Raw genomic sequence first — 23,940 nt, 5'->3', positions numbered from 1 at the left:
GGTGTGTTTGCCAATTAGCAAAAAGCAAAAGCATTTTGCCTTTTGTCTCTGTTTTATTTCAAATAATCTAACTTTTAGCTTTTTGTCTCATGTTATGCAAATAAGCTATTAAAAATAAGCAATTCTCAAATGGACAATTTTTCTTTACACAAAAAGTATGGTTTCTATAGTAAAATTAAACGTGTCTATATTTCTCTCTTGCAATATTGCTTAATTTAATGTAAAAGTGCTTACTAATACTAAAATTTTGTTAAATAGTATTTAAGTTTCGGCAATCTAGAAGCACCAAAAAAAGGGTCCTCCATGATAATATACAGCCAGCACCGTCACAAGTATATGTAGAGATTTAAGAGTTGTATTGAGAATGTATAGAACAAACTAGGTTGCCAAAACAACCTAAAGAAAGACCGTTTCAACATATACTTCATAGTTTAAATCATGCTTAAATGATCCATATATGAGAATAATATTTTTCTCATTAATTTGTTATTGCTATCACTCATTATATTATTTTTTGCCTAGGAAAAAATGCAATGGTGTTCATGGGCGGAGCCATGTAAATTTTGAAATTTTTTAAAATATATATATAATTATTTTAATGTTTTCAAAATTTAGTCTACAAAAATAAGAGTTGGTCCCCCCTAAGTATTTGAATTAGTCCAATGATACTTTAAAAAAAAAAAATTGGTCTAATAGTTATAGGGACAACTTTATTTTTCGCAATTTTATTTTTTATTGTAAAATGTGTCTTTATATCTGTTAAATATTTGAAAAAGTTTGGCATCAAACATGCTTGAATTTATCTTTTTCAACCTGTTATGTGGCGATTAACAAGTCATTGACTCATTAAAAAATTATTGTCACTAAAACTACACATGAAATGTCTCTTTAGTTGCCACATAATGGGTCAAAGTAAAATAGTTTCAAATATGTTTGGAGCCTAATTTGTTCCTCCAAGTTTTGGATCATTCTTGTTTTTGAAAATTACATTAGTTCGATTGAATAATTTTACTTACATTAGTATAAAATTTGATCATTTTTATAGAAAATGAAACTTTTTAAGAATTTCACTATGAAAATTGTGAAAATGTATTTTATTAATTTTATGAAAGATAGCCATCAAACATAATTTTGATTGAAAATATTAAGCTTTTTTTTTGTTGGGTGTGTGTATATATATAACTTATCAAATAAAAAAGTGTGTGTATATAATAAAAAAAGCATGTGTATTTATGTGTGTGTATGGGGTTGTCTTAATAAATATATTAGTATTACAACTTGGCCCCCCAAACAAAAATTCCTGGCTCCGTCCCTGATGGTTTTGGTAATAGCCAATGGACAACCCATTGTTGTGAGTATCGGACTCGACTGCCTTAGAGAACCCAGGTTTAACCGCTAACCTTTCAAAACATAACATTTGTCGTGACCACAAAAAGAACTCAAACAAGCTTATACCGTATTGAAGTCAAGAGTGACTCGACTAATATATGTAATGTGATGAAGAAGGGCACGGATCAATGCATAAGCTGAGGGCACATTGTCTGTGGCATACTTAAAGAGAAACACTATTCAGAAGCATCCTTCCATTTAACCAGACGAAAGGCAAATTAGACAGTCCATCTTCTAACGAAATACACATAGTTTGGTGATGAGGTGAAACCCCTCAAATGTATTGCAAATTAGGCTAGAACTAACAAGATGCAAGTTATAGACATGTAACACTTTGTATTGTTTTTTGTATTAATATATTTGATGAGTTTAACTTCAAAAAAAAAAAAAATTATATTGCCATCAACTATGCTTATTTGTTTTTTTTTTTTTTTGTCTAAAATATTTTTGATTGGTATGCCTCTTTTTGTTTAATTGGATCTACACAATATATAAAATATTGATAATTTCAATCATGTGATAAGAAGAAAACTTTTTTTTTTTTTTTGTGTGTGGAAAGTTGAAGGTTTTGAATAAACTGAATATTTTGGCAACTAGGACGATATTTTTTTTTATTATATAAAATTTGAGAAATGATATGTCCACAACATTTTTACAACAAATTTTAAGTGGCAGGTTGTTACTGGTTGTTATTATTGGGTTAAAAAAGTAATCTCAATACTAAATTCAAATTTAAACCAATTACAACTAATCACCTATGATTGATTGTAAAAATGTTGTGGACGTAGCACTTCTCAATTAAATTTTATGAGAAGTGCTACGTCCATAATATTTTCACAACAAATCATAGGTGGTTAGTTGTAATTGGTTCAAATTTGAATTTAGCATTGAGATTACTTTTTTGCCACAACAATAACAACCAGTAACAACCTGTTATTTAAAATTTATTGTGAAAATATTGTAGACATATCATTTCTCTTATAACAAATGGGAAAAATGTATTCAAATCTTGGTTCTCCTTGTGGTGGAAACCATCTAATATCATTGAACCACAAAATTTTTAGCGAATCTCATTCAAAATATTGTATTACGTGCACAATAATCCCCCCCCCCCCCAAAAAAAAAAAGAAAAGGATAGATTGATGTTATGATCATAAATATACACTTTTAAAAAAAATTATTGACAATAACAATATGCTCCTAAAAAAATCTACTTTCTTTCATAAGTCAAACTTACTTTTAAAAGAATAAATACCAATTTCATGTGTATGGAAACTACATTAAACATAAACATAAAAATATATGATTCATAATTTATTATGACTCTTAAAAGAGATTATTCATATAGAAATATAATTAAATCTGTTAGAAATATTAGGCCAAACTAAACCCAAGAATATGCCAATAGTGGACTCATGCCGAAGGCCATGTAGAGTTATACCCATTTGTCAAAGAGTTACATATTTTGACTTCGTATCTTTTGGCTATCTCTATCTATGAAGAGGCAAGGGTTCATTTGTGTAGTGATAGAAAATTAATTAACGTGTGGTGTTGTAAAGAGCAACACACATAGAAACATCGTTCCCTCTTTCTCATCAATTTCATCAAAACATTTAGGCCGTAGATTCTATGTGTTTTGTTATCGCAACAAACACCACTGTTCAAGTGTCAATGATTTTCAACAATATCATATTTTTTTTCTAATTTCAAGCAAGTTAAGCAACATTTATTTCAGATTTTTTTCCAAGTAATCCACTCATGGCAGTTGACTACATAAATGAACTGAGTACGTCACTACTTGTATTATTGAAAGTTCCCAAACGAGCAACTATTAATTGCCACTAGATTTAAGGTCAAAAAAGTGTTCGTTGTTTACATGCAATATTCTTAGTTGGAGTCAATGCAAGTAAAGTAGCTGTTGAATATATAATGGTATCAAATAAAGATTTCTATTTAACTTTGAAAAAAAGGATTTGAAATAGACATTAGAGGCATTTTGCCTTTCGGCACAATTAGACATTATATATATATAAATATATATATATATATATATATATATATAGTGTGTAACATGATTTGTTCACAACTGTTATATTATTAAAAAATTTAAATCAAAATATAATAATAATAATAATAAAGAAAGAAAAACCTTTTTTTTTTCATAAATAATGAATGTACTAAAGAGTTCTAACTCCTTACAACAAAAACGACAATTGTCTTTTCTTCTAAAATAATAAATAAAAGCATTGTATCTCTAACAGTAATCCATTTGCTGGATATGGATAACAATTTGTGGTCTCTCTACTAGTCATACTTAAGAAATTGTAACTTCAAATGCAAAATAAATAAAAAGGTTTTGTTTATGAAAAGAAAAAAAAAGGCTTAAGGAGAATAAATTATATATTTTCAGGATGACATATCTTGAATACACTTTGCTTTAATGAGCTACAAAGAGTAATAAAAAAATGGTGCATTAGTCATTAGTATAAATACAATATTTTTTTTTTTATAATTAGGGGGTCTTGAACTTAATTTTGTATATATCATTATATTTTTATTTTATTTTATAAAAAATATATAGGAAGGAGATGAGGGTTTTCAAAAGCCAATGGGGACGATGGTCCCCTGGCCATCCACCTAGGTATGGAACAAAAATTTAATTTTCGGGGGGACAAAACATGAAAAACCCACATTTTTAAAATTCAAGAATGAAAATTGTATTAAGATTTAAGACTAAATAAATTGGGAAAAAATGAAATTAAGAACCAATGAGTGTTAAATAAATATAAACTAAAGAAAAGAGACAACATTTTTTTTTTCTAAGGAGACAACATAATTTTTTCTCAATATATTTTGAATCAATCATTTATCAAATGGATTTGGGCACCATCCACCTAGGTATGGAACAAAAATTTAATTTTCGGGGGGACAAAACATGAAAAACCCACATTTTTAAAATTCAAGAATGAAAATTGTATTAAGATTTAAGACTAAATAAATTGGGAAAAAATGAAATTAAGAACCAATGAGTGTTAAATAAATATAAACTAAAGAAAAGAGACAACATTTTTTTTTTCTAAGGAGACAACATAATTTTTTCTCAATATATTTTGAATCAATCATTTATCAAATGGATTTGGGCATTTTTCAAAATCTCATAAATAATATATGAATTCTTATCTACCAAAACAGCAATAAGTTATCTTTTCGATGTATAAAATTAACTACTACTATAGAAAATCATCTTCACTTTTTAAAAACAAGCCTAGTTTTGATAATATTTTTGTTAACATGTAATAGGTTGTGGGATTTAGGCCCACCTTGTTTACTTGTACTACACACTTTATCTCTTATATAAAGGCACCCTTGTATATTTTATTACTTGAGAAATATAATACATTCATTCAGTATTTCTAACATAGTATCGGAGTCACTGCTCTAACATTTTCTTGTGCCTTGCAATCTTGTCTTTATTGGTATTCTCCGCTGCCTTAACTTCTCCGGTCAGTAAGCTTTTTACGTCCTCTCCTAACTGCTTTGCCTCCGTCAGAGGTCCTCAAGGTTGAATCTCCACCGCCAAAAGTACTCTCTGCTGCCAAAGACCATTGCCTTCTTGGGTCTATCCATTGTGATCTCCGATTATGACACCAGAAATACCTTTCTATATACCATAAACTGATCTACTCAATGCCGCCAATTGACCTTGTCCATGTGTTGACTGTTGACTTTGACCGTGCATTAACGGTTGACTTTGATCCAGTTTTTTGCGTAGATTCCATTTTTGCAATCCATTTTTTCATATTTTTCTTCTAAATGAAGAATAAAAACATGTCTTCTTTTTATTGCAACAATCGTCGCTGACAATTCAACAAACGTTTTTGCAATTTTTGCAAACGCCTTTGCCATAATATTGAGACTTGCTATCAACGCAACAAATCAGTTGTTTCCATTTCTGCTGCTACTGTTGCTAACACTAAGAGTATCCAACCAATGGCTCTCGTCTCTGCAAAGTCCAAGTCTTCTGGATCCACTATTACCATTTCCACAGTTGACCTACAAAACATCATCTCTAATACCATCCGTATGGTTGGTAATGCAACTTATTTCTCTTCTCTCTCAGTTTCATCTGGTACCTCTTGGCTTATGGATTTTACTTGTTGCAATCACATGACACCTCACTCATCCTTATTTTTTCATTTTGAACCTGCACCATACCCTCTTAATATTCACACAGCTAATAGTTCAACAATGTTTGGTCATAATATAGGTTTTATCTCAACCTCCAATCTCTCAGTTCTTAGGGTCTTTAATGTTCCTAACCTTTTTTATAATTTATTTTCTATGGGACAATTAGCTGAGTTGGGTTATCGCATTACCTTTAATTATTTTGGGTGCATTATGCAGGATCCGAGGGCGGGACAGGAGCTTGGGACCGGTCCCAGAGTTGGGCGTATATTTCCTGTGAACAACCTTTGTCTTCCACTTGTTGCTTTTGTTTTTGTTTCTGCTACAACTACTGCAGTTTCTTCCATTCTTTCCCTTATACTTTGGCATACTCGATTTGGTCACACATCTTATTCTTGGGTACATCACTTGGCTTCTAGAGGTTTGTTAGATTCAATGTCCACAAAAAATTTTGATTGTGTTTCATGTCACTTAAGAAAACAACCAGTTTTGTCTTTCAATACTAGTGAATCAATGTCCACTGATATATTTGACCTAATTCATTCTGATGTTTGGGGGCCTTCCTCTATCTCTAGTATTGGTAGATCTCGATATTTTGTTGTCTTTGTTGATGATTATTCTCACTATAGTTGGATTTTTCATATGAAACATTGTTCTGAAGTATTGCAAGTATATTCTAATTTTGCAAAAATTGTTGAAACTCAATTTTCCAAATGTATCAAAAAATTTTGATCTGATAATGCTCTTGAATACACTCAATATGCTTTCCAAGCTGTTTTGCATTCCTATGGCACTGTTCATCAACTAATTTGCCCAGGTACCTCTCAGCAAAATGGCAAAGTCGAATGCAAATTTCGTCATATTCTTGACACTGTTCATGCTCTCCTTCTTTTTGCCAAAGTTTCTGTTCTTTTTTGGGGCAAAGCTACTCTTCATGCTATTAATTGCATTCCCAGTCCTATCATCCAAAATCAAACTCCATATAAGCGCCTTTTGGGTCACCTCCAGACTATCGCCACTTTTGCTCATTCGGTTCTATCTATTTTGTTCTTCTTCAACCACATGAACATAACAAATTTGAGTCTCGGTCTAGACTTTGTTGTTTTCTTGGCTATGGCGAAACTCAAAAGGGGTATCGGTGTTATGATCCTGTCTCTCATCGTCTTCGTATTTTCCGCAATGTTGTCTTTTAGGAACATCGCTCCTTTGTCGAGCTTTCTCACTTCCGTGCCTCCCTATCTACCTCCTCTGTCTTAAATCTTTTTCTAGACGAGCTACATATTCCTTCTATTGTTACTCCTGATCCTCTTATAGACTTCTTTGTTCAACCACAAAAAATTTTTGATGTTTATCTTAGATCACCTTCTAATGAACAGGTGGAAGATGAACAAGTCGAAAATAAGCCACCCAACCTTGAGCTTGGGTCCTTTGCTCCTGCTCTGCCTGAAGATCTTGCACAAGACATTCCACCTCGTCACTTAACTTTGGTAAGATCCATTCCTGCACATTTACTTTACTGTTATTGTTATATCGCCCTTGCTACACTACATGAGCCTCACACCTATCGTGAGGCTTCCACTGACCCTTTATGGCAAATTGCAATGAAAAAAGAACTTGATGCATTATTTAAAAACCATACTTGGTATTTGGTGTTTCTCCCCCCTAGGAAATTTGTGGTTGGTTGTAAGTGGATTTACAAGATCAAAACTCACTCTGATGGGTCCATTGAGCGATATAAAACTTGTCTTGTTGCAAAAGGTTTTACATAGAAGTATGAGGTTGATTATGAAGAGACCTTTGCTCCGGTTGCTCGAATCTCATTTGTTCATGCCCTCTTAGCTGTTGCCGTTACCAGTAAATAGGACATTTTTTAGATGGATGTCAAAAATGCCTTCCTTAATGGGAATTTAAGTGAAGAAGTTTATATACAACCTTCTCCTGGTCTTTCTGTTGAACCGAATAAGGTTTATCACATTCGACGTGCACTTTATGGCCTTAAACAAGCTCTACGAGCTTGGTTTGCCAAGTTCAGCTCTACCATCTCTCGCTTGGGTTACTTTGCTAGTCATTATGATTCTACCTTATTTTTTCATTGCACCGACAAAGACACCATTTTGCTTCTTCTATATATGGATGATATGATCATAACTGGTGATGACCTCAGTGACATTCAAGATCTTGGACATCTCAGCTACTTCTTGGATTTTGAAATTACTCATTCCACAGATAGTCTTTATATTACTTAGGCCAAGTATTCTTCTGAACTTTTGTCTCGAGCTGAACTCACTGATAGCAAGATTGTTAACACTCCAGTTGAACTTAATGCGCATCTGACTCCCTTGGGGGGATTGTCTAATCCCTCTCTTTACAGACGATTGGTTGGTAGCCTAGTTTATCTCACTATCACTCGTCTAGACATTTTCTATGCTGTTCACTAGGTAAGCCAGTATTTGTCTGCTCCATGATCGACTCACTATACTGCTGTTTTGCGCATTCTTCGATACCTGAAAGACACTCTCTTCCATGACTCTTTCTACTCTGCTCAGTCTCCTCTTATTCTCCGTGCATTCTCTAATGCTGATTAGGCAAAAAATCCCATTGATCGCAGGTCCACCACTAGTTATTGCTTTCTTCTTAGTTCTTCTTTGATTTCTTGGCTAAGCAATAAACAAATCCCTGTGGCCCACTTCAGTACTGAAGCAGAATATCGTGCCCTTGTTGATACCACATTTGAGCTCCTTTGACTACAATGGCTTCTTAAGGACTTAGGTGTGTCCACAATCTTTGTTACTTCTCTTTATTGTGATAGTCAAAGTGCCATTTATATTACTTACAATGATGTCTTCCATGAACAGACTAAACACATTGAAATCGATTGTCATTTTATCTGTTATCATCTTGTTCATGGTGCTCTCAAGCTGTTCTTAATCTCCTCTAAAGATCAATTTGCAGATATCTTCACCAAGTCACATCCTAAGGGATGCCTTCGTGCTTTGGTTGACAACCTCAAGTTGGTCTCACACCCACCTTGATTTGAGGGAGGTTGTTAACGTGTAATAGGTTGTGGGTTTTGGGCCCACCTTGTTTACTTGTACTACATACTCTGCCTCTTATATTAAGGCACTCTTGTATATTTTATTACTTAAGAAATACAATACATTCATTCAGTATTTCTAACAATTTCGAACTTAAAATGTTTGTTTTGTAGTTGTAGAATTAACAATAAGAATAAGCATAAATACAATCACACCAAAAAAGTTTAATCTATAACATATTATCTTAATATTTATAACATACTTAAAGTGAGCTACAAGGTGGAAGCACCTCGCATTACTTGTGACACTTACATTCATGTACTTATATGGTGTAATCATGACGTGTAAGATATATATTTTATCATACTAGTTGGTAACTCGTTTAATGCAAAAGAATGTTTGCAAAAAAATAATTTGCATGTAATAAAATTATAATTCAAATTAGATAATTTGAAAAAAGATTGAATGTACTTTAATTGTAGTTTATAAAAGAACAAATGTAATTTATAATAATTAGTTTAGTGTTAGAATGTTTTAGTCCAACAAAATTTGCAATAAATGAATCATAATTGGTTTGAACATACATGTAACAAGTTAACATTTGTTTGTTTGTTTGTTTGTTTTTTTTTTTAATAAGGAAAGTTACATTCATTTTAATTGGTTTGAACATACATGTAACTAGTTAACATTTGTTTTTGTTTTTATTTTTAAGGAAAGTTAACATTCATTATGGCTTTGAAAAGAGTAATAAGAAAAGTAAAATATTTATAATATATTATTGTTCAATTAGATTAAATATGATTTTAATAATTGATTCAAATGTACATTAACCGATTTAAATGATAACCTAATGATAATGATATTCTTTTTAGTATTTTACGATTGTGGCTTGAATTTTTAACTTCACGTCTTCCGCTATTTACCTATTAAAAAAAGAAAAGAAAAAAAAAGGGACTCTAGGGAAAGCTTCCTTACCCTCCTCCAAGCTAAAAGTGAAGAAAAGGTAAAAGAAAAAAAAAATTGACCAAGCAAATGTAAAAAGTAAAAGATTTTTATTTTTCAAACTTTATAAGACAATCTCTTTAAAAAGTCACCCAAAATTTATTGCAAATCAACGGGTAGCACAAATCCAATCCAATCATACAAAATACAGTTCCCCGCACTACATTACTCCCCACCCAAAACTTGGCCCCACTGACACGTGGCAGAATTTGATTGGGCAACCACCTAATTCTCTCTCTACCCTCAACAACTCTTCACATGCCCCTTTGTATAGCAAGGCAAAACGCTTTCCTTTTACCAAGAAACCAAACCCGCCTCAGCTTCGGATCCGGACCACCCGGCTCGTCAACCGAACCAATTCAGCCTCAGTCCGAACCTGAGTTTTGTTCCTCAGTTCGTTGAAAATTTCGCACTATTTCGATCACTTTATCTCTCTCTCTCTCTCTCTCTGAGCTCACAAAGACACACCCATTTCTCTCTCTCTATATCGCTCTCTCGCTCTCTCTTTCTCTTCGATTCAAACCCTAGCGCTTTGCAATCACACACTCTCGGAGGATCGGTGCAGAGCTTCAATGGAGTCCGCTCAGCGTCACTGTAAGTTCAAACCTCCTCTTTCCTCTCTCTAAAAACCCTAATTTTCTCTCTCTCTCTCTTTGGGGACCATTTTCCATTTCGAAGAAAAAAAAACAAATCTATGCTAGGGTTTTGTGGTTTAGGCTTGGGCAGCTCTCTCGCAGCTCGTATTGTAGTTTTCGCTTCGCTTTGTTGATTTAATCACTGGTTTTTGAGTTCGAATTGTGGTGTCGTGTTCTCGATCTTGTGCTTTTTTGGGGTTACAGCTGTGAGATTCTAAGAAAAATTTTGTGGCTCTAATTTCTGTTTGGGTGCTCTGAAAATGGAGGAAAAGGGAAAGGAATTGAAATTTGAGTATTGTGTATTTTGTTTGTCGTTTTGTTTGTTAGAAAATAAAACTTAAAGTTTTGCTAGGCTTAGTTACACTTTTTGAAATAGAAAAGTGTTTGTTTTGGGTGGCTTTTCCGGGTCTGAATTTCTAAAAGTTTAGCATTAAATTATTTTTTTGGCTTTTTGTGGTTCTTTCTCTGTGGCATACATTCACTGAATAACCAAATGGAGAAGATGGGTCACTGTGTCAGATTTGAGCTGGTGCATACATTTCATATTTGCTTCTGTTTGTGGGTGTTGGATGTTGGTGGTAGGAGGATTCTGGCGACTTGGGTATCGAGGCATTAGCAACTTCTTGATGGTTGTATGGCCTGAATGTCATTTATTCTACTTTTTTCTTTTTAATTTTGATATTTCTTTCATATTTAATATGGGTGAAATCCACACGCCTTCCTGGTAATTAACATCTGGCACTTAGTCAGCAATTTTTTGATGATCCATAGCTTCAGATGTATACTTCATTTGCACTTGGACTCACTGGCAACAAGAGAATTTTTTAAGTAGACTAATGATGTGCGTCTTTTGTAAAGGTTGTATCTGTATTGAGTTTTAATGTAAAGAAAATGCCTGATTAGATGTGTTATGTACATGAAGATTATTTTCAACAGAATTTGGTGAAGATAGGAAAAATGAAAAAGAAAATTATAACAGGAAAAGGAAACTTTATATGAATGAGAAAATCATTTTGCATAAGCTTGTCAAGAATGAATGAGAAAATCATTAGTGTTTGAACAAGATACTAAAGGAAATTTATGACCTTGAGATATCTATACCCATTGGCTCTAACTGTTCTAGTTGCTGTCAAGAGTTTACTAAAATGTGGTCAAGGTTCTTATGGGGTGATAAATAAATAAAAATTTCTTTTGGGGTGATAGGCATAGACAATCTTTAGGATGGCTAATTCAAGATAAGTGCGAACATTAATGAAGCAAATGTGTTGTATGGTTAGACAGTGGAGGATGGTTTGGAGGTGGGATGGCATGATAAATTCAATTAGTGTGTGTGCGTGGATGGGATGTTTCAAATGTTGAGTTTGTGTTCCAATTTGATTCTTGGTTTGGATGGAACACAGGTGTTTCTAAAAAGCAGATTTGTTCCATCAATTTTTTTTCATAGGTAAGAAAAATACTAATGCATTAAAGAAATGAAGTAGGTAAAGAGAATATGTACAGATTCATTCCATCATTCAAAGGGTGATAGAATTATCCTGACCTTTTCCAACTTAGATGGGAGGTTGTTGGGAGGGCTTTAATGGCAGTGGTTGATAACTTGTTTACTGCTGATAATTAAGTGAATCTAGAATGGCAAGCAGGTATGGTCAGATTACATTGTAGTTTGTTTTCACTTTATTATATTTTTAATAAGAAATATCAAGAGCCTTGTAGCTTAACTGGTTGACATCTCTTGGTCTTTTTAATGGAGATATCCAGGGTTCAAATCCCCCCTCCTCCAACTATTGAATTAAAAAAAAAGAAGAAGATAATATGCTGTTGTTTTGTTCCATTACTGTTGAAAGTCTTTTTGCTACCATGGTGTTTGTAGAGTCGTTGGCTGTGTAATCAAAGATAATCATAGATTTCTTTCAATGTAATGGTGATGTTTTTATGTCAATGAGGAAAATATCCTTGATGGTGTAAAGTTTTTGTGTGAAAGCACATTGAATCAAGGAAGAAAGACTTGGGAAGGGGGTGTAGCAAGGAAGGGGAAATGATGTTGGGCAGCCTTAAAATTAGAAATTAAGGAATGACTATGAACAATATTGGTGGGTTAGCACTTCTGTTAATTTTTATGAAGGGAAAATTAGAATTTAGTTTGTGAATAGAATAAAATTAGATTGGATTCGATTTTAGTTATGTGCTTAAATTGGAGGCATACAAAATAGGGTTTGTGGCCAGTGTGGTAGGCTTTCTGAAATAAAATTGGACTTTTGGATGAATTAAATGTGGATGAAGAGTTTGCACAACACTGGGCAATTACAATAAAATAGGGTAAATCACTTATCAAAAAAAAAAAAGGGTAAATTACATTTAAACCCTATAGGTTAGAGGTGGTTACAAATTAGACCCTACACTCTTACATGTTTCAAATTAACCCTATACTTTAAAAAAAATTTCAAGTGAAGCCATAAACCCATTATGTGTGAAGCTATTAATGGAAAATGCTTTAATCAAAACAATGTTGTGTGGCTTGGAGTGAAGTGATGTTCACATGTAATTGGCATGTGTTCAAATATCCACACGACACTGTTTTATTTAAGCACTTTCCGTTGATGATGTCACTGTAAATGGGTTTATGGTTTGAATTGAAACGATTTAAGGTTTAATATTAGACTTCTGAAAATGTGGGCATAATGTGAAACTACCTAAAACTATGGGGTTTGAAATATAATTTTCCCAAAAAAATGCAGAGAGAGAGAGAGAGAGAGAGAGAGAGCTTTAGAGTTTCACTAAGGGAAAAAGGGGACTTAGAGATAATCATTGGAATCTCAACATTGAGATTAGAGTAAAACTCTTTACCTATATATAAAAAAAAAGGAGATAAGTGTAGAACTCTGTGTTGATGTGTCATTAAGAAGCAAAAGTGACAACATGGATCTTTTTACTGTAAAAAATCTTGTATAAACGAGGAAAAAACTTTCTAGTTACTAATTAAGACCCTTTCTTGATCAAAAGAATACTAAGACATTGTAAAATGGCAACAAATAAACATCAAACTTCAATAACCAAAAAAATGTAAGTACATAAAACTGCTAAAATACACATGCTATTGTAAATCCAAAGAGAATGGAAACAAGTAAATTCAACCACATTTCACCAGAAATATCAAGGATGCCATTTCATTACATGACTAAGCATATAGAACTTGAACAAAAGAACATAAGACAAATAATCTTTTGCTACTTTGTTGGGGCTTGTGTGTTCGGTATTTAAGGGAATTTATTTTGGTAAAGTGAGACGACTTTTTGAAGAGTCACTTATATGCACAAACTTTCTTCTTCATCTTTGTCATCATTGCCATCTTCTCCTCCCCCTCTATCATCTGATATGGAGGAAAAAGGAGTATAATGAAGTACCTTTGATGACTTGTGACTTTTTTTTTTTGTTGATAAGATGATGACTTGTGACTTGATATGACTTCTTGCACAAATTATTGTTAAGTTTTATTCTGTCAAATCAGACCACTCAAGATGCATTGTTATGCTGGACCGTTTGTATGCAGGATAAGTTTTGAGGTGGGAGTGTGGCAGTTGGAAACTTGGAATGACTAAATGTACAAGAAAGAGGTTTGGTTTTTTTTTAACTTGATTGTATTTGTAGAAATTTCATACCGTTCTATAATGGAATTGTTGGATATGGTAGTCTTGAACTTTATTCATATTTCTTTAGGTAAATTTTATCCTCGCAAAATTATAGTTGCTGAATATTTGTGGGCTGGATCATCTATGCCTGGCAACGAAGTTGGAGACAGGGTCCACAATTTCTTTGGCCAAGAGAACTTGTCGCAGGCCCAGCATCATTCACAGGCTATTCATGGGAACTGGCCTGGGTTAAGTAACAATCTGTTGGCCGGAAACCAAAGACAGATTGGTGCGTCTTTTATTTCCAATTTAAAGAATTACAATGTACAGCAATCAGGTATTAACCTCTTGATTCATTGTTTTCTATTGACTTGAATGGTATTGCATAGAGTATCTTCTAACAGCTGAATAAACTTCTTTTCCCATTCCCTTTTTGTACTACTATAAAATATAGGATCTCATGATCTATGGTTAAGCTCTGTTACCTGCTATTAATCATACTGCTCTGTTCTTTTGATTTTAGGAGAGTCTGAGAGGGGAGATGGAAGTCAGTCTTCACGAGTGCCACATGGTTTCAACTTAACACAATCAAATCTGAGGCCTGAGTTTGGAAGAAATTTGTCTCAGAACCAACAGACAACTTTGAATGGCTATGTGCAAGGGCATCATATGTTCCAGACAAGGCAGAATGAAGCGAACTTTTTGGGAGTGGATACAGAACCTGATCGGAATAATTTGACATCAAGAGGCATATCTACTCTTGAGTCACATCGGGGGGGTCCTGAGCTTAGTAAGAAAAATTCAACAAGGCTGGAAGCTTCTGAATCTCCGGTTAATTTTGATTTTTTTGGCCAACAGCAAATGAGTGGCCAGCAGCCTGGCATGCTGCAATCTTTGCCAAGGCAGCAGCCGGGGATCAATGAAATGCAGCTACTACAGCAACAATTAATGCTCACACAAATGCAAGAACTTCAGAGGCAGCAACAACTTCAGCAACTAGAGGCAAGGCAGCAGAGTTCTATAAATCAGGTTTCCTCTCTCCCAAAACAGACAGCTCCCAACCATTCAGCAGCCCTAATCAATGGTATTCCTGTAAACGAGGCATCTAATTATCCATGGCCACCGGAGCTTGTGGCTGGTCACCCAAACTGGCTGCAGCGTGGTGCATCTCCAGTTATGCAAGGATCTTCTACTGGACATATGTTATCCCCTGAGCAAGGCCAGGCACGACATCTGATGGGATCCGTTCCTCAACAGGTTGATCAATCTCTTTATGGGGTTCCCGTTTCTAGCACAAGAAGCACTCCAAATCAAAATTTTCATGTTCAAATGGATAAGCCTGCATTGCAGCAGGTATCAGCTGGTGGTAATTCCTTTTCAGGTCATCAATATGCTACATTTCCTGGTCAGGTTAGCATGCCAGATGAAACTCTGGCTTCCAGACAAGACTTTCAAGGGAAAAATATGTTTGGCCCTGCTGCTGGTCAAGGTTTAAACAGTGGAGTTAACTTGGAAAACTCGCAGCAAGTGAATCCCCAGCAAAGAAATGCATCTGTGCAAGAATTTGGTGGGAGGCAAGAGCTAGCTGGATCTTCAGAAACGTCACAAGAGAAAACACTGATGCAGGTTGCCCCTTCACAGAGTGTCTCTTCCCTAGATCCAACTGAAGAAAAGATTTTGTTTGGTTCTGATGACAATCTGTGGGATTCCTTTGGCAAGAGCACAGGGGGCTTAAATATGTTGGATGGTACAGATTATTTTAATGGACTTCCTTCACTGCAAAGTGGGAGTTGGAGTGCTCTTATGCAGTCTGCTGTAGCTGAAACTTCTAGTGCTGATATAGGGCTTCAGGAAGAGTGGAGTGGCCCAACGTTTGGGAACAGTGGACCTCCAGCTGGGACTCAGCAGTCCTTAACCCTTAATGATGGTAGCAAACAGCCAGTCTGGGCTGATAATAACTTGCAGACTGCTTCGACAATGAATTCTAGACCTTTTCCCCATCCTGATGATGCCAATAGGCCCACTACAAGTACAAATTTTTTTAAAGTTCCAGGAATTCAGCAATCAGGGCCCAAAAATTTACATCAACAGGGTGATGGGTTGCAGAATAGTTCTTCTCATAGAACTATTCCACAGTTTCAGGAAGAAGGAAACAGATGGTTGGATCGTAGCCCTCTACAAAAGCATCTTGCTGAAGGTAGCCATCTTTTTGGAAATGTTGTTCAGTCTTCAGGTGTAGAAATAAATCCCAAGAGTAATTCAGGTTCTTGGACCCATCAGCAAAGCTTATCTTCTTACAATAGTGGTGGCCAGCCACACAATAGACCAAACGGTTGGAACTTTACTGAATCTTTGTCACCTGATAGCGGTGCTTTGAAACATCATGATAATGAAAAATCATCTCAATTGACTCAGGCTAGTGATCATAAGGGGGCTACACATGAGGAAGTTGGTCATGGTGCTGTTATATGGAAGACTGATTCTGTTCCTAATTCATCTGTTGAACTAGAACAGGCTAAATCTGGAGGTAGCCTGCAGGTCTACAGGGAAGATTCAATTCCTAATAGTGTTACTGCAGCACCTAATTTAAGCACTTCAAGGGCCAACCAGGAAAGAAGCCAACAGCTTCAAAACAATCATAATCGTAATTTCTGGAAAGATGTTGATTCTCCAGGAAACTCTAAAGGAAGTGAGGTTCCGGGGAAATATCAGCACCATCTCGATAAGAGCCCTCAAATTTTGGAGTCATCAGGAAATAATGGCTTGGATAAGGGAGCAGTTGAAATGCATGAAACGGAGAACTCGAGAAAAAGAGAGAACTCAAGTGATAGTTTTCGCTCTAACGTGTCTCATCATACTTCCAGTGGTGGTTTGAGAGAGAATGTTTGGTTAGATGCTAGTGATTCCCGAACTGGGGGAAAACAAAAGGTATCTATTCAGGCTAATCGAAAACCTGGAGCTCGCAGATTCCAGTATCATCCAATGGGGGATGTGGATGTTGATGCAGATCCTTTGTATGGCCCAAGAGGTAATGCGAATCCACAGGCCATGGCTCAGCAGGTTTCTCAAGGATTGAGAGCTCAAGAACAGGTGTATATTGGCCAGTCAAGATTTGCTGGTCACACAGATAGAAATTCTATGGAATTGGAGAAGGTGATCATTAGGCTTTGCTATATTTGAGAATTGTGGCATTGGCAAAACTTTGTTTTTGTTGGCCTTTTTCTATAACTAAATTTTAATGTTTTGAATTCCAAAAAATTATAGAAGATGACTTGATGCCTTTTCATTTAAAATTTCACAGGGCCGTTTACCTGGTTTTCAGGGTGACACAAAAGGCTTAGATGAGATGCCTTCGAAAAGTATGCATCCAGGGTATCTTCCTAATTCGTCTGCTCCCTTTGACAAGTCTGTGGGTAATTATTCCCCTAACAAGAGAGCTTCATCAAGGTAGTTGAATATTTAAAATTAGCTGTTCCTCTTGTGGCATTGGTATTTTATAAATTTAAATTTTTATGTTATTGGTTGAATTTTTTCTTTAGTACTTGTTCATTAATTGTTTAATAGCTTTTATATGTTAGATACTGCGATGATACATGTTTGCCGACAGCATTTTTGCTTTTTTTTTTTTTCACTGAATGACTACTAATGTGTTTCTTGTTTACATTTTTATACTTCTCTTTCTGCTTTTTTCCCTGTTTTGAGTTGAATTATATCCTTTTTTTTTTTTTGATGCATGCAGTCAAAATATGCTTGAGCTTCTTCACAAGGTGGATCAATCAAATGAACTTGGCATCAGAACACATAATAGCTCTTCTGACCAGTATATGTCTTCTGAGATGCCTGAAGCGGAAACTTCTGATGGATCTGTTGGTCATCTTCAGCAAAATCCATCTTCTGCAACTCAAGGTTTTGGTTTACAGTTAGCCCCTCCATCTCAAAGGTTGCCAATTCCTGACCGTGCCTTGTCTTCCCAGAGCTCCTCACAAACAGTAATTGGTTCAGCTCATGTTACTTCTGGGACTGGAGATAAGGGTAATGCGTGGTTGTCTTCCGCAGCCTCTGTTCAATCTTTGCCATCTTCCTGTGAATCATCTCAGGGTGAATTTAGGAATAATGTTTCTGGTAGTTTAGGGCAACCTAGCAATAAAGCCTCACATTACAATGTTCAGGGAAATTTTTCTTCAGCTTTCACATCTGGTTCTCCTTTCTCAAGAAGTCATCTTCAGGGTCAGCACATGACTGTTGCAAGTGGACAAGTATTGCCGAATCAATCTGTGAACATATCTTTAGATAGGATTGCTTCCCAATCAAAACAGAGAGTTGAATCTGGGGAGAGAGCTCAAGCTGTTCAATCTGCACTGGCATCAGCACCAGATATGTCTACAAGTACTCCACAAAATAACCTTACTTGTTCTACAGAGATGTCCCGGCCTAGTAGTGCAGACCAAACACGTTCAAGAGATCCAGGCCAACAAATCCCGGCTTTGGAAGCCATGCCAGTCTCTCTGCCTTCTGTTACGCCTGGCATGTCTCAACCGGGTGCCTTTTCAAAAATGCAACCTAATGTCTGGAATAGTGTTTCTACCCAGCAACGATTATTAGGTGTTCATCCATCCAAGGCTTCCACAAATTTTTTTAGGACTCACTTTCAATCAGATAGCAATTCTGGATCTCTAAAGCTTGATAGTCAAGATGCCCAGAAACGAGGGAATGGTCCATCCGGATTCGGTGCAAGTTCTATAAATTCTCAAGCCTTTGCTGGGAAAGAGCAGCCTATGAGAGGAAGCCCTGGGCAGCAAGTTTCAGCTGAAAATATTGACCCTGTTGAAAAGGCATCAAGTGTTTCACAGGGGAAGGAATCTGCTGTAAAGCGTGTTTCTGATTCATCTCATTCAAATGCTGCTGCCACCCAAAGAGAAATTGCAGATTTTGGCAGTACTTTAAACCAAAATAATGTTATGAATCAAAATTACTCCTTATTGCATCAAGTACAAGCCATGAAAGGTGCCGAGATCGATCCAAGTAATCGTAGTGTGAAGAGATTTAAAGGTCCAGATGGTGGTGTGGATGTGCAACAGGTAGCACCTAAAGGAGGACAGCAATTATCATATGGATACAATAGCATGACAAGAGATGCATCAGTTGATCATAGTGCAGGTCCATCTGGAGATTCTAAGATGCTAAGCTTTTCAGCCAAGCCAGGGGAAAGTCGGGATATGAATGCATCTTCTCAGGATATGCTTGCATTTAGTCAGAACAATTCTCATAATTTATCCAGTAATAATGCTACTGCTGTTCGAGCTGAGCATTCTCAGATTAGTCCTCAGATGGCACCATCATGGTTTGACCAGTATGGAACCTTTAAAAATGGACAAATGCTGCCAACATATGATGTGCGGAAAAAGGCTTTGGAGCAGCCTTTCATTATTGGAAAGCCATCTGACAGTTTGCTTGCTCATAATTCTGCGGAGCAAGTTAATGCTGCTGCCGATGCTAGTCATCCTGGTAACGTCCAACAAAGTTCTACCTCCACATCAATGGCAAATGATCAGTTCTCATCCCCTCATTTATTGCCTCCTGATGTCCCTGATCAAAGCCTGGTTGTTGTGGGACCCAAGAAACGTAAAACTGCTACATCGGAACTTATACCATGGCATAAGGAACTAACAGAGGGTCCCCAAAGGCTCCAGAATATCAGGTGTTTGGCCTATGTGGCTCTTCTAGTCTATTAACTTTTCTAATCCACTATCTATTGACTTACACATCTCTCTCTCTCGTTCTGAATTTAAATTTTGGTCAGTTAATTCTCTCAAATTTATTTTTTACATTGATTGCTTCATTGTGTTAGCTTATATTTTGACATGCATGTTGGCCCCCACCCCTGGCTGATTTGTTTATTCTTTTTTAATTAACATTTGCAAAATTCTACATTTTACAGCACGGCAGAATTAATCTGGGCCCAAGCAGCAAATCGACTGATTGAGAAGGTCTGTTAGGCAGTCTGTCTGACTGTAGCCTGATATTATGTTTTCCTGTGTTTGTGGTTCTTTGAGAGTTCTAATTGCTTCATATTTGATGACAGGTGGAAGATGAAGCTGAAGTAGTTGAAGATGGACTACAGATGCTTAGGCTGAAAAGAAGGCTTATTTTGACAAAGCAGCTTATGCAGCAACTGCTTCGCCCTCCTCCAGCAGCCTTTCTATCTGCAGATGCTAGCTCACACTATGAGAGTGTGGCTTACTTTGTTGCTAGATCAGCCCTAGGGGATGCATGCAGTGCAACCTTTTGCTCTGGAGGGGATACCCTTGTGCCTCTTGACGGCAGAAACCTGTAAGAATTGCTCTAGAAGTCATTTGGAAGTTTTTATATGTGCCTATACTGGATAAAATTTTTTTTTTATTATTATTTTTTTTTATGAATTTATATGATTCCATACTTAATAATATTAAGTTCTGAAATTTGCTTTTAGCCTGTCCGAGAAGCTTAGAACATCTGGGAGAATTGATGATCGATACTTCGTGAAGGTTGTGGAAGACTTTATTGGCAAAGTGAGGAAGCTGGAAAATGATCTGTTGAGGTAGCTTTCTGGCCTTTTGTGTGTGTGTGTGTGTGTGTAATAGGGATTCATGGTAATCTTCTTTCAAAGTAAAAAGAATGTTTCCGTAAATGAAGCAGCTTGGTATAAATTAATTCTCCTGGCAGAATCTGAGTAGTTTGGAATTTTGGATAAAGCTTTGCTGAGTATCATCCGTTGCACTTTTACTTTGCTTCCTAGCTTTATCCCCCATGGTGATCGATATTGAGGAGCATTTAACTTGAGCCCCAAGTAGATTGTGTTGTTTCTTGTTTGCAATGTGCTAATATTGTCCCAAAATAGATTTTTAGCATATTGAAACTAGAAGGGAATGCATATGCCTTGTGCTCTTACATTGTTTAAGATAGAGACATTCATTAATTGGGAGTAACTGAGGTAAGGATGTTCAGATGGCTGATAGAGAACAACTTCTAACACCTTAAATATGTTAGAATGTATTTTCAGGGATATCATTTTTAGATGCAAGCTTCTTGATTTTTGCCTTTAGTCAATGAATGAAGTTTTTTAATTACAACACCCAAAGAATGATCTCACTTACATTGCATTCTCCCAGAAAACTTCTACAATCAGTTTGATAACAATCTACAGGGTAAAGGGAGGTTTTTTTATAATTTATTTTTGGGGGGGAGGTTTGTGAGGGGTGGGGGATTTGATTATGCATATGGAGAATACTAGATGCTTTTGGGCAATGAGCTTTAGCTTAGATGGCACTTGTTCCATCCATAATGGTGGAATGGAGGGTAAGGTTACCCATTGAGTATGTGTAATTTACCAATATAAGAAAAAAAAAAGAAAAAAGAAAATGCTTTTGTTGTTGTTGGCTTGTTTGTTATTGTTATTTTTTTATTGGTTGTCTGTTGCTGCTCTTATTATGGTATTTAGTGCATTTCTTTGTTTACTATCTATAGTCTCTTTCTCTCATATTTTCTATTGCTTCCTCTTGATGATGCAGACTGGAGAATAAAGCCTCAATATTGGACTTGAGAGTGGAATGCCAGGATCTGGAGAAGTTTTCTGTCATCAATCGTTTTGCTAAATTCCATGGCCGGGGGCAAGTTGATGGTGCCGAGACCTCAGCGTCCTCCGATACAGCTACAAATGCCCAGAAACCCCAAAGATATGTTACTGCACTCCCAATGCCTAGGAATCTCCCAGACAGGGTACAATGTCTTTCACTTTGATCATTAATTAATTGATTTTTTCCTCTTTCTTGATCAATTGTCTCCACGTCCCTCATGCTTCTCTGGTCCATTTTCTTTCAACTTATATAATGGCACTTGCTTCGACAAAATAGAACCACAGGAGTGGGATTGTAGGAGAAGAATGGATAGTAGAATGTCTCCTTAAAATCGATGGAGGCTTTTAGATCTTTGCAATCTAGGCCATTGATGTCGTTCTTGTGAAATATAAGTTGCTCCTTATAGTTAAGAAAGAAACTTCCCGGTCATTTTTTCAGTAACTGGGGAGGACAGAAGCAGTCTGGTTTTCCAGCTCCTATCATTCCTGGTAATAATATGAATCGTTCCTAACTTTTGGAGCATGAGTTTCCATTCAGAAATTGGGTTGCTGTTAAAAGTAGAAAAGTGGGGGAGAGTGGGTCGGGATTTCCAATTTTACTGCAAAGATTAGGCAGTTAAACTGTTATATATTTAATCTGACTTGTTCATACTACTACTTAAAAATAGTGATTCTTTTTGTCTGAAATTCAGCTTAAAATTATAGAAATGGTGGCCAAATGATCTGAATGGCTCATGAAAACCCTATTTTCAGTAGTTTGGAGCTACCTCCATTTGGGTTAAGGTGCCCTATCTTGTTTAGATGTATTATTGTGCCCGACTTGCATTAGTTTAAGAGACTGGTTCCTCTTGGTGTTTTCAACGGAGATAGAATTCCCCTCTTCCCAATTGTTGTAACTAATTATACTTATATAAAAAAAAAGGTGCTTAAGTTTAGATAATGGTGGTAGGAAATGCTGCTGTTAGATGTTTATTGGGGAACTCAACGATAAGCTGGAATGCCTTCCGAAAAAATAGGTTGAGACTTCTGGAAATTGGAAGACTAACAAATTGTTTATTTATTTATTTTTCTGAAGAACTACCAATTCTATATCTAATTTAAAAATGAAAGCTTAAGTTTTTGTTGACTTTTTCTAAGACGTGAAAGTAATAAAAGGTTTTGAAAACCCACATTTTTCCATAACAGCATTTTAATATAAACAAATTTTGGATTTTAAAGCTACAAAGTGTTGAATTATGTTAATTTAAACTAATTAGAATGGTATTCAGCAAAAAGAAGAAGAAAAAAAACCTAATTAGAAAGTTATATCAATGGCGTAATTAATGGAACACCTAGTAACTGGACCTAATTGCTTACTACCGAAAATCTAGTTAAAAGTAGTGACAAAGTAGAAAGTACCCAAATGATTATCAGAGCAGTTTTCATTTACCTTGTTATCTTAATAAATTTTGTACCTGGCACAATATTTTTTGGATTTCAAAATTTATTGATAAGTTAATTTGGAAAATCAGTTCTCAAATAACTTGTTATCTCTCAAAGTTGTGGAGGAAGTTGCATTCGTTTCAATTTTTCAAGTTAGAAGACGAGAAGGGAATATATATATATATATATGTATGTATATGTATGTATGTATGTGGATTGAACTGTACCTGACATATTGCTTCGTTATGTACGCGATCGATTTCCACGCAATTTTGAAACATTTCGAATAGATATGGGCCAGACGGCACTGCCCTCATGATAGTGTTTCTATTAATTTGAATTTTATCAGCTCAAATATATTTTAAACCTCAGCTCATTTTACTGAAATACATTGTGTCTGGGGCAAAATTGGTGGAACTAGAAATAACTTTAAAACTTTTCTTTAAAGCTTGCCTATCCAAAAAGTTAGGTCTTTTTGGATATATACTACTGTAAGTTTCTTTAAGACATTCTCTCCTTTTCCGTGTGTGTTAAAAATACTTAGTATTTAAAAAAAAAAAAACATTAAAACTTTTCTCAAAAATAGAAAGAAAAGAAACAACATTAAACTGGTTTCAAATACTGCCACTAATTCCGTCAGCCTTATTCTATGAAATCCATTTTATAAACAAATTGGACGTTTTTGCATATAATAGAGATAGAGCTTCAACAATTTTGTCACGAGCATCCGTTGGTCGTTTTCAATGAAAACGAGAGAATTTTTGGTTAAGATTGTTATGATTGCCAAGAACCAGTATTGGGTCCTAGCTAAATTTAATATAAATTGCAAATGGTTCTACCTTCAAAATCATGTGCTGAAGAACCCCACGAATTGCATCAGCCCTTGCACTCCAAAGTCAAAACATTCTCTTATTTTCTTTGACAAATAGATATGTCTTGACAATGAAAAATATAGCAAATGCGAAGTTTGCAACTAATTTAATGAAAAATACACTTATGATTAATCCATTACAACTTTAACCTTCATAATATGT

General features: G+C 35.5%; 1 protein-coding gene across 3 annotated transcripts; it reads left to right on the top strand.

Moving 5' to 3' along the window:
- The first annotated feature begins 10,030 nt into the window (after positions 1–10,030).
- LOC115963387 lies at positions 10,031–22,424 on the top strand. 3 transcript variants are annotated; one of them, XM_031082369.1, is made up of 10 exons: positions 10,031–10,205; positions 13,794–13,857; positions 13,961–14,209; positions 14,396–17,025; positions 17,195–17,319; positions 17,612–19,570; positions 19,811–19,859; positions 19,955–20,202; positions 20,342–20,449; positions 21,420–22,424. In XM_031082369.1, exons 3-10 carry the CDS (start codon positions 14,017–14,019, stop codon positions 21,646–21,648), a joined length of 5,541 nt encoding a protein of 1,846 aa, XP_030938229.1. In that variant the 5' UTR covers positions 10,031–10,205; positions 13,794–13,857; positions 13,961–14,016; the 3' UTR covers positions 21,649–22,424. The 3 variants fall into 3 exon arrangements, with proteins under 3 accessions (XP_030938229.1, XP_030938227.1, XP_030938228.1); XM_031082367.1 differs by having other exon boundaries at positions 10,032–10,205; positions 17,174–17,319; XM_031082368.1 differs by having other exon boundaries at positions 10,032–10,205; positions 13,752–13,857; positions 17,174–17,319.
- The last annotated feature ends 1,516 nt before the right edge of the window (positions 22,425–23,940 follow it).

The sequence above is a fragment of the Quercus lobata genome, chromosome 10 (assembly GCF_001633185.2).
Source record: "Quercus lobata isolate SW786 chromosome 10, ValleyOak3.0 Primary Assembly, whole genome shotgun sequence".
NCBI classification, from domain to species: domain Eukaryota; kingdom Viridiplantae; phylum Streptophyta; class Magnoliopsida; order Fagales; family Fagaceae; genus Quercus; species Quercus lobata.
Note: the sequence above shows the minus strand (reverse complement) of the source record. Positions and strands in the feature narration are given on the sequence as shown.

Coding starts and splice junctions, on each gene's coding strand:
- LOC115963387 (XM_031082367.1), top strand. CDS start 14,017: ATGCCTGGCAACGAAGTTGGAGACAGGGTCCACAATTTCTTTGGCCAA. Junction 17,320..17,611: donor AACAAGAGAGCTTCATCAAG/GTAGTTGAATAT, acceptor TGATGCATGCAG/TCAAAATATGCTTGAGCTTC. Junction 19,571..19,810: donor CAAAGGCTCCAGAATATCAG/GTGTTTGGCCTA, acceptor TACATTTTACAG/CACGGCAGAATTAATCTGGG.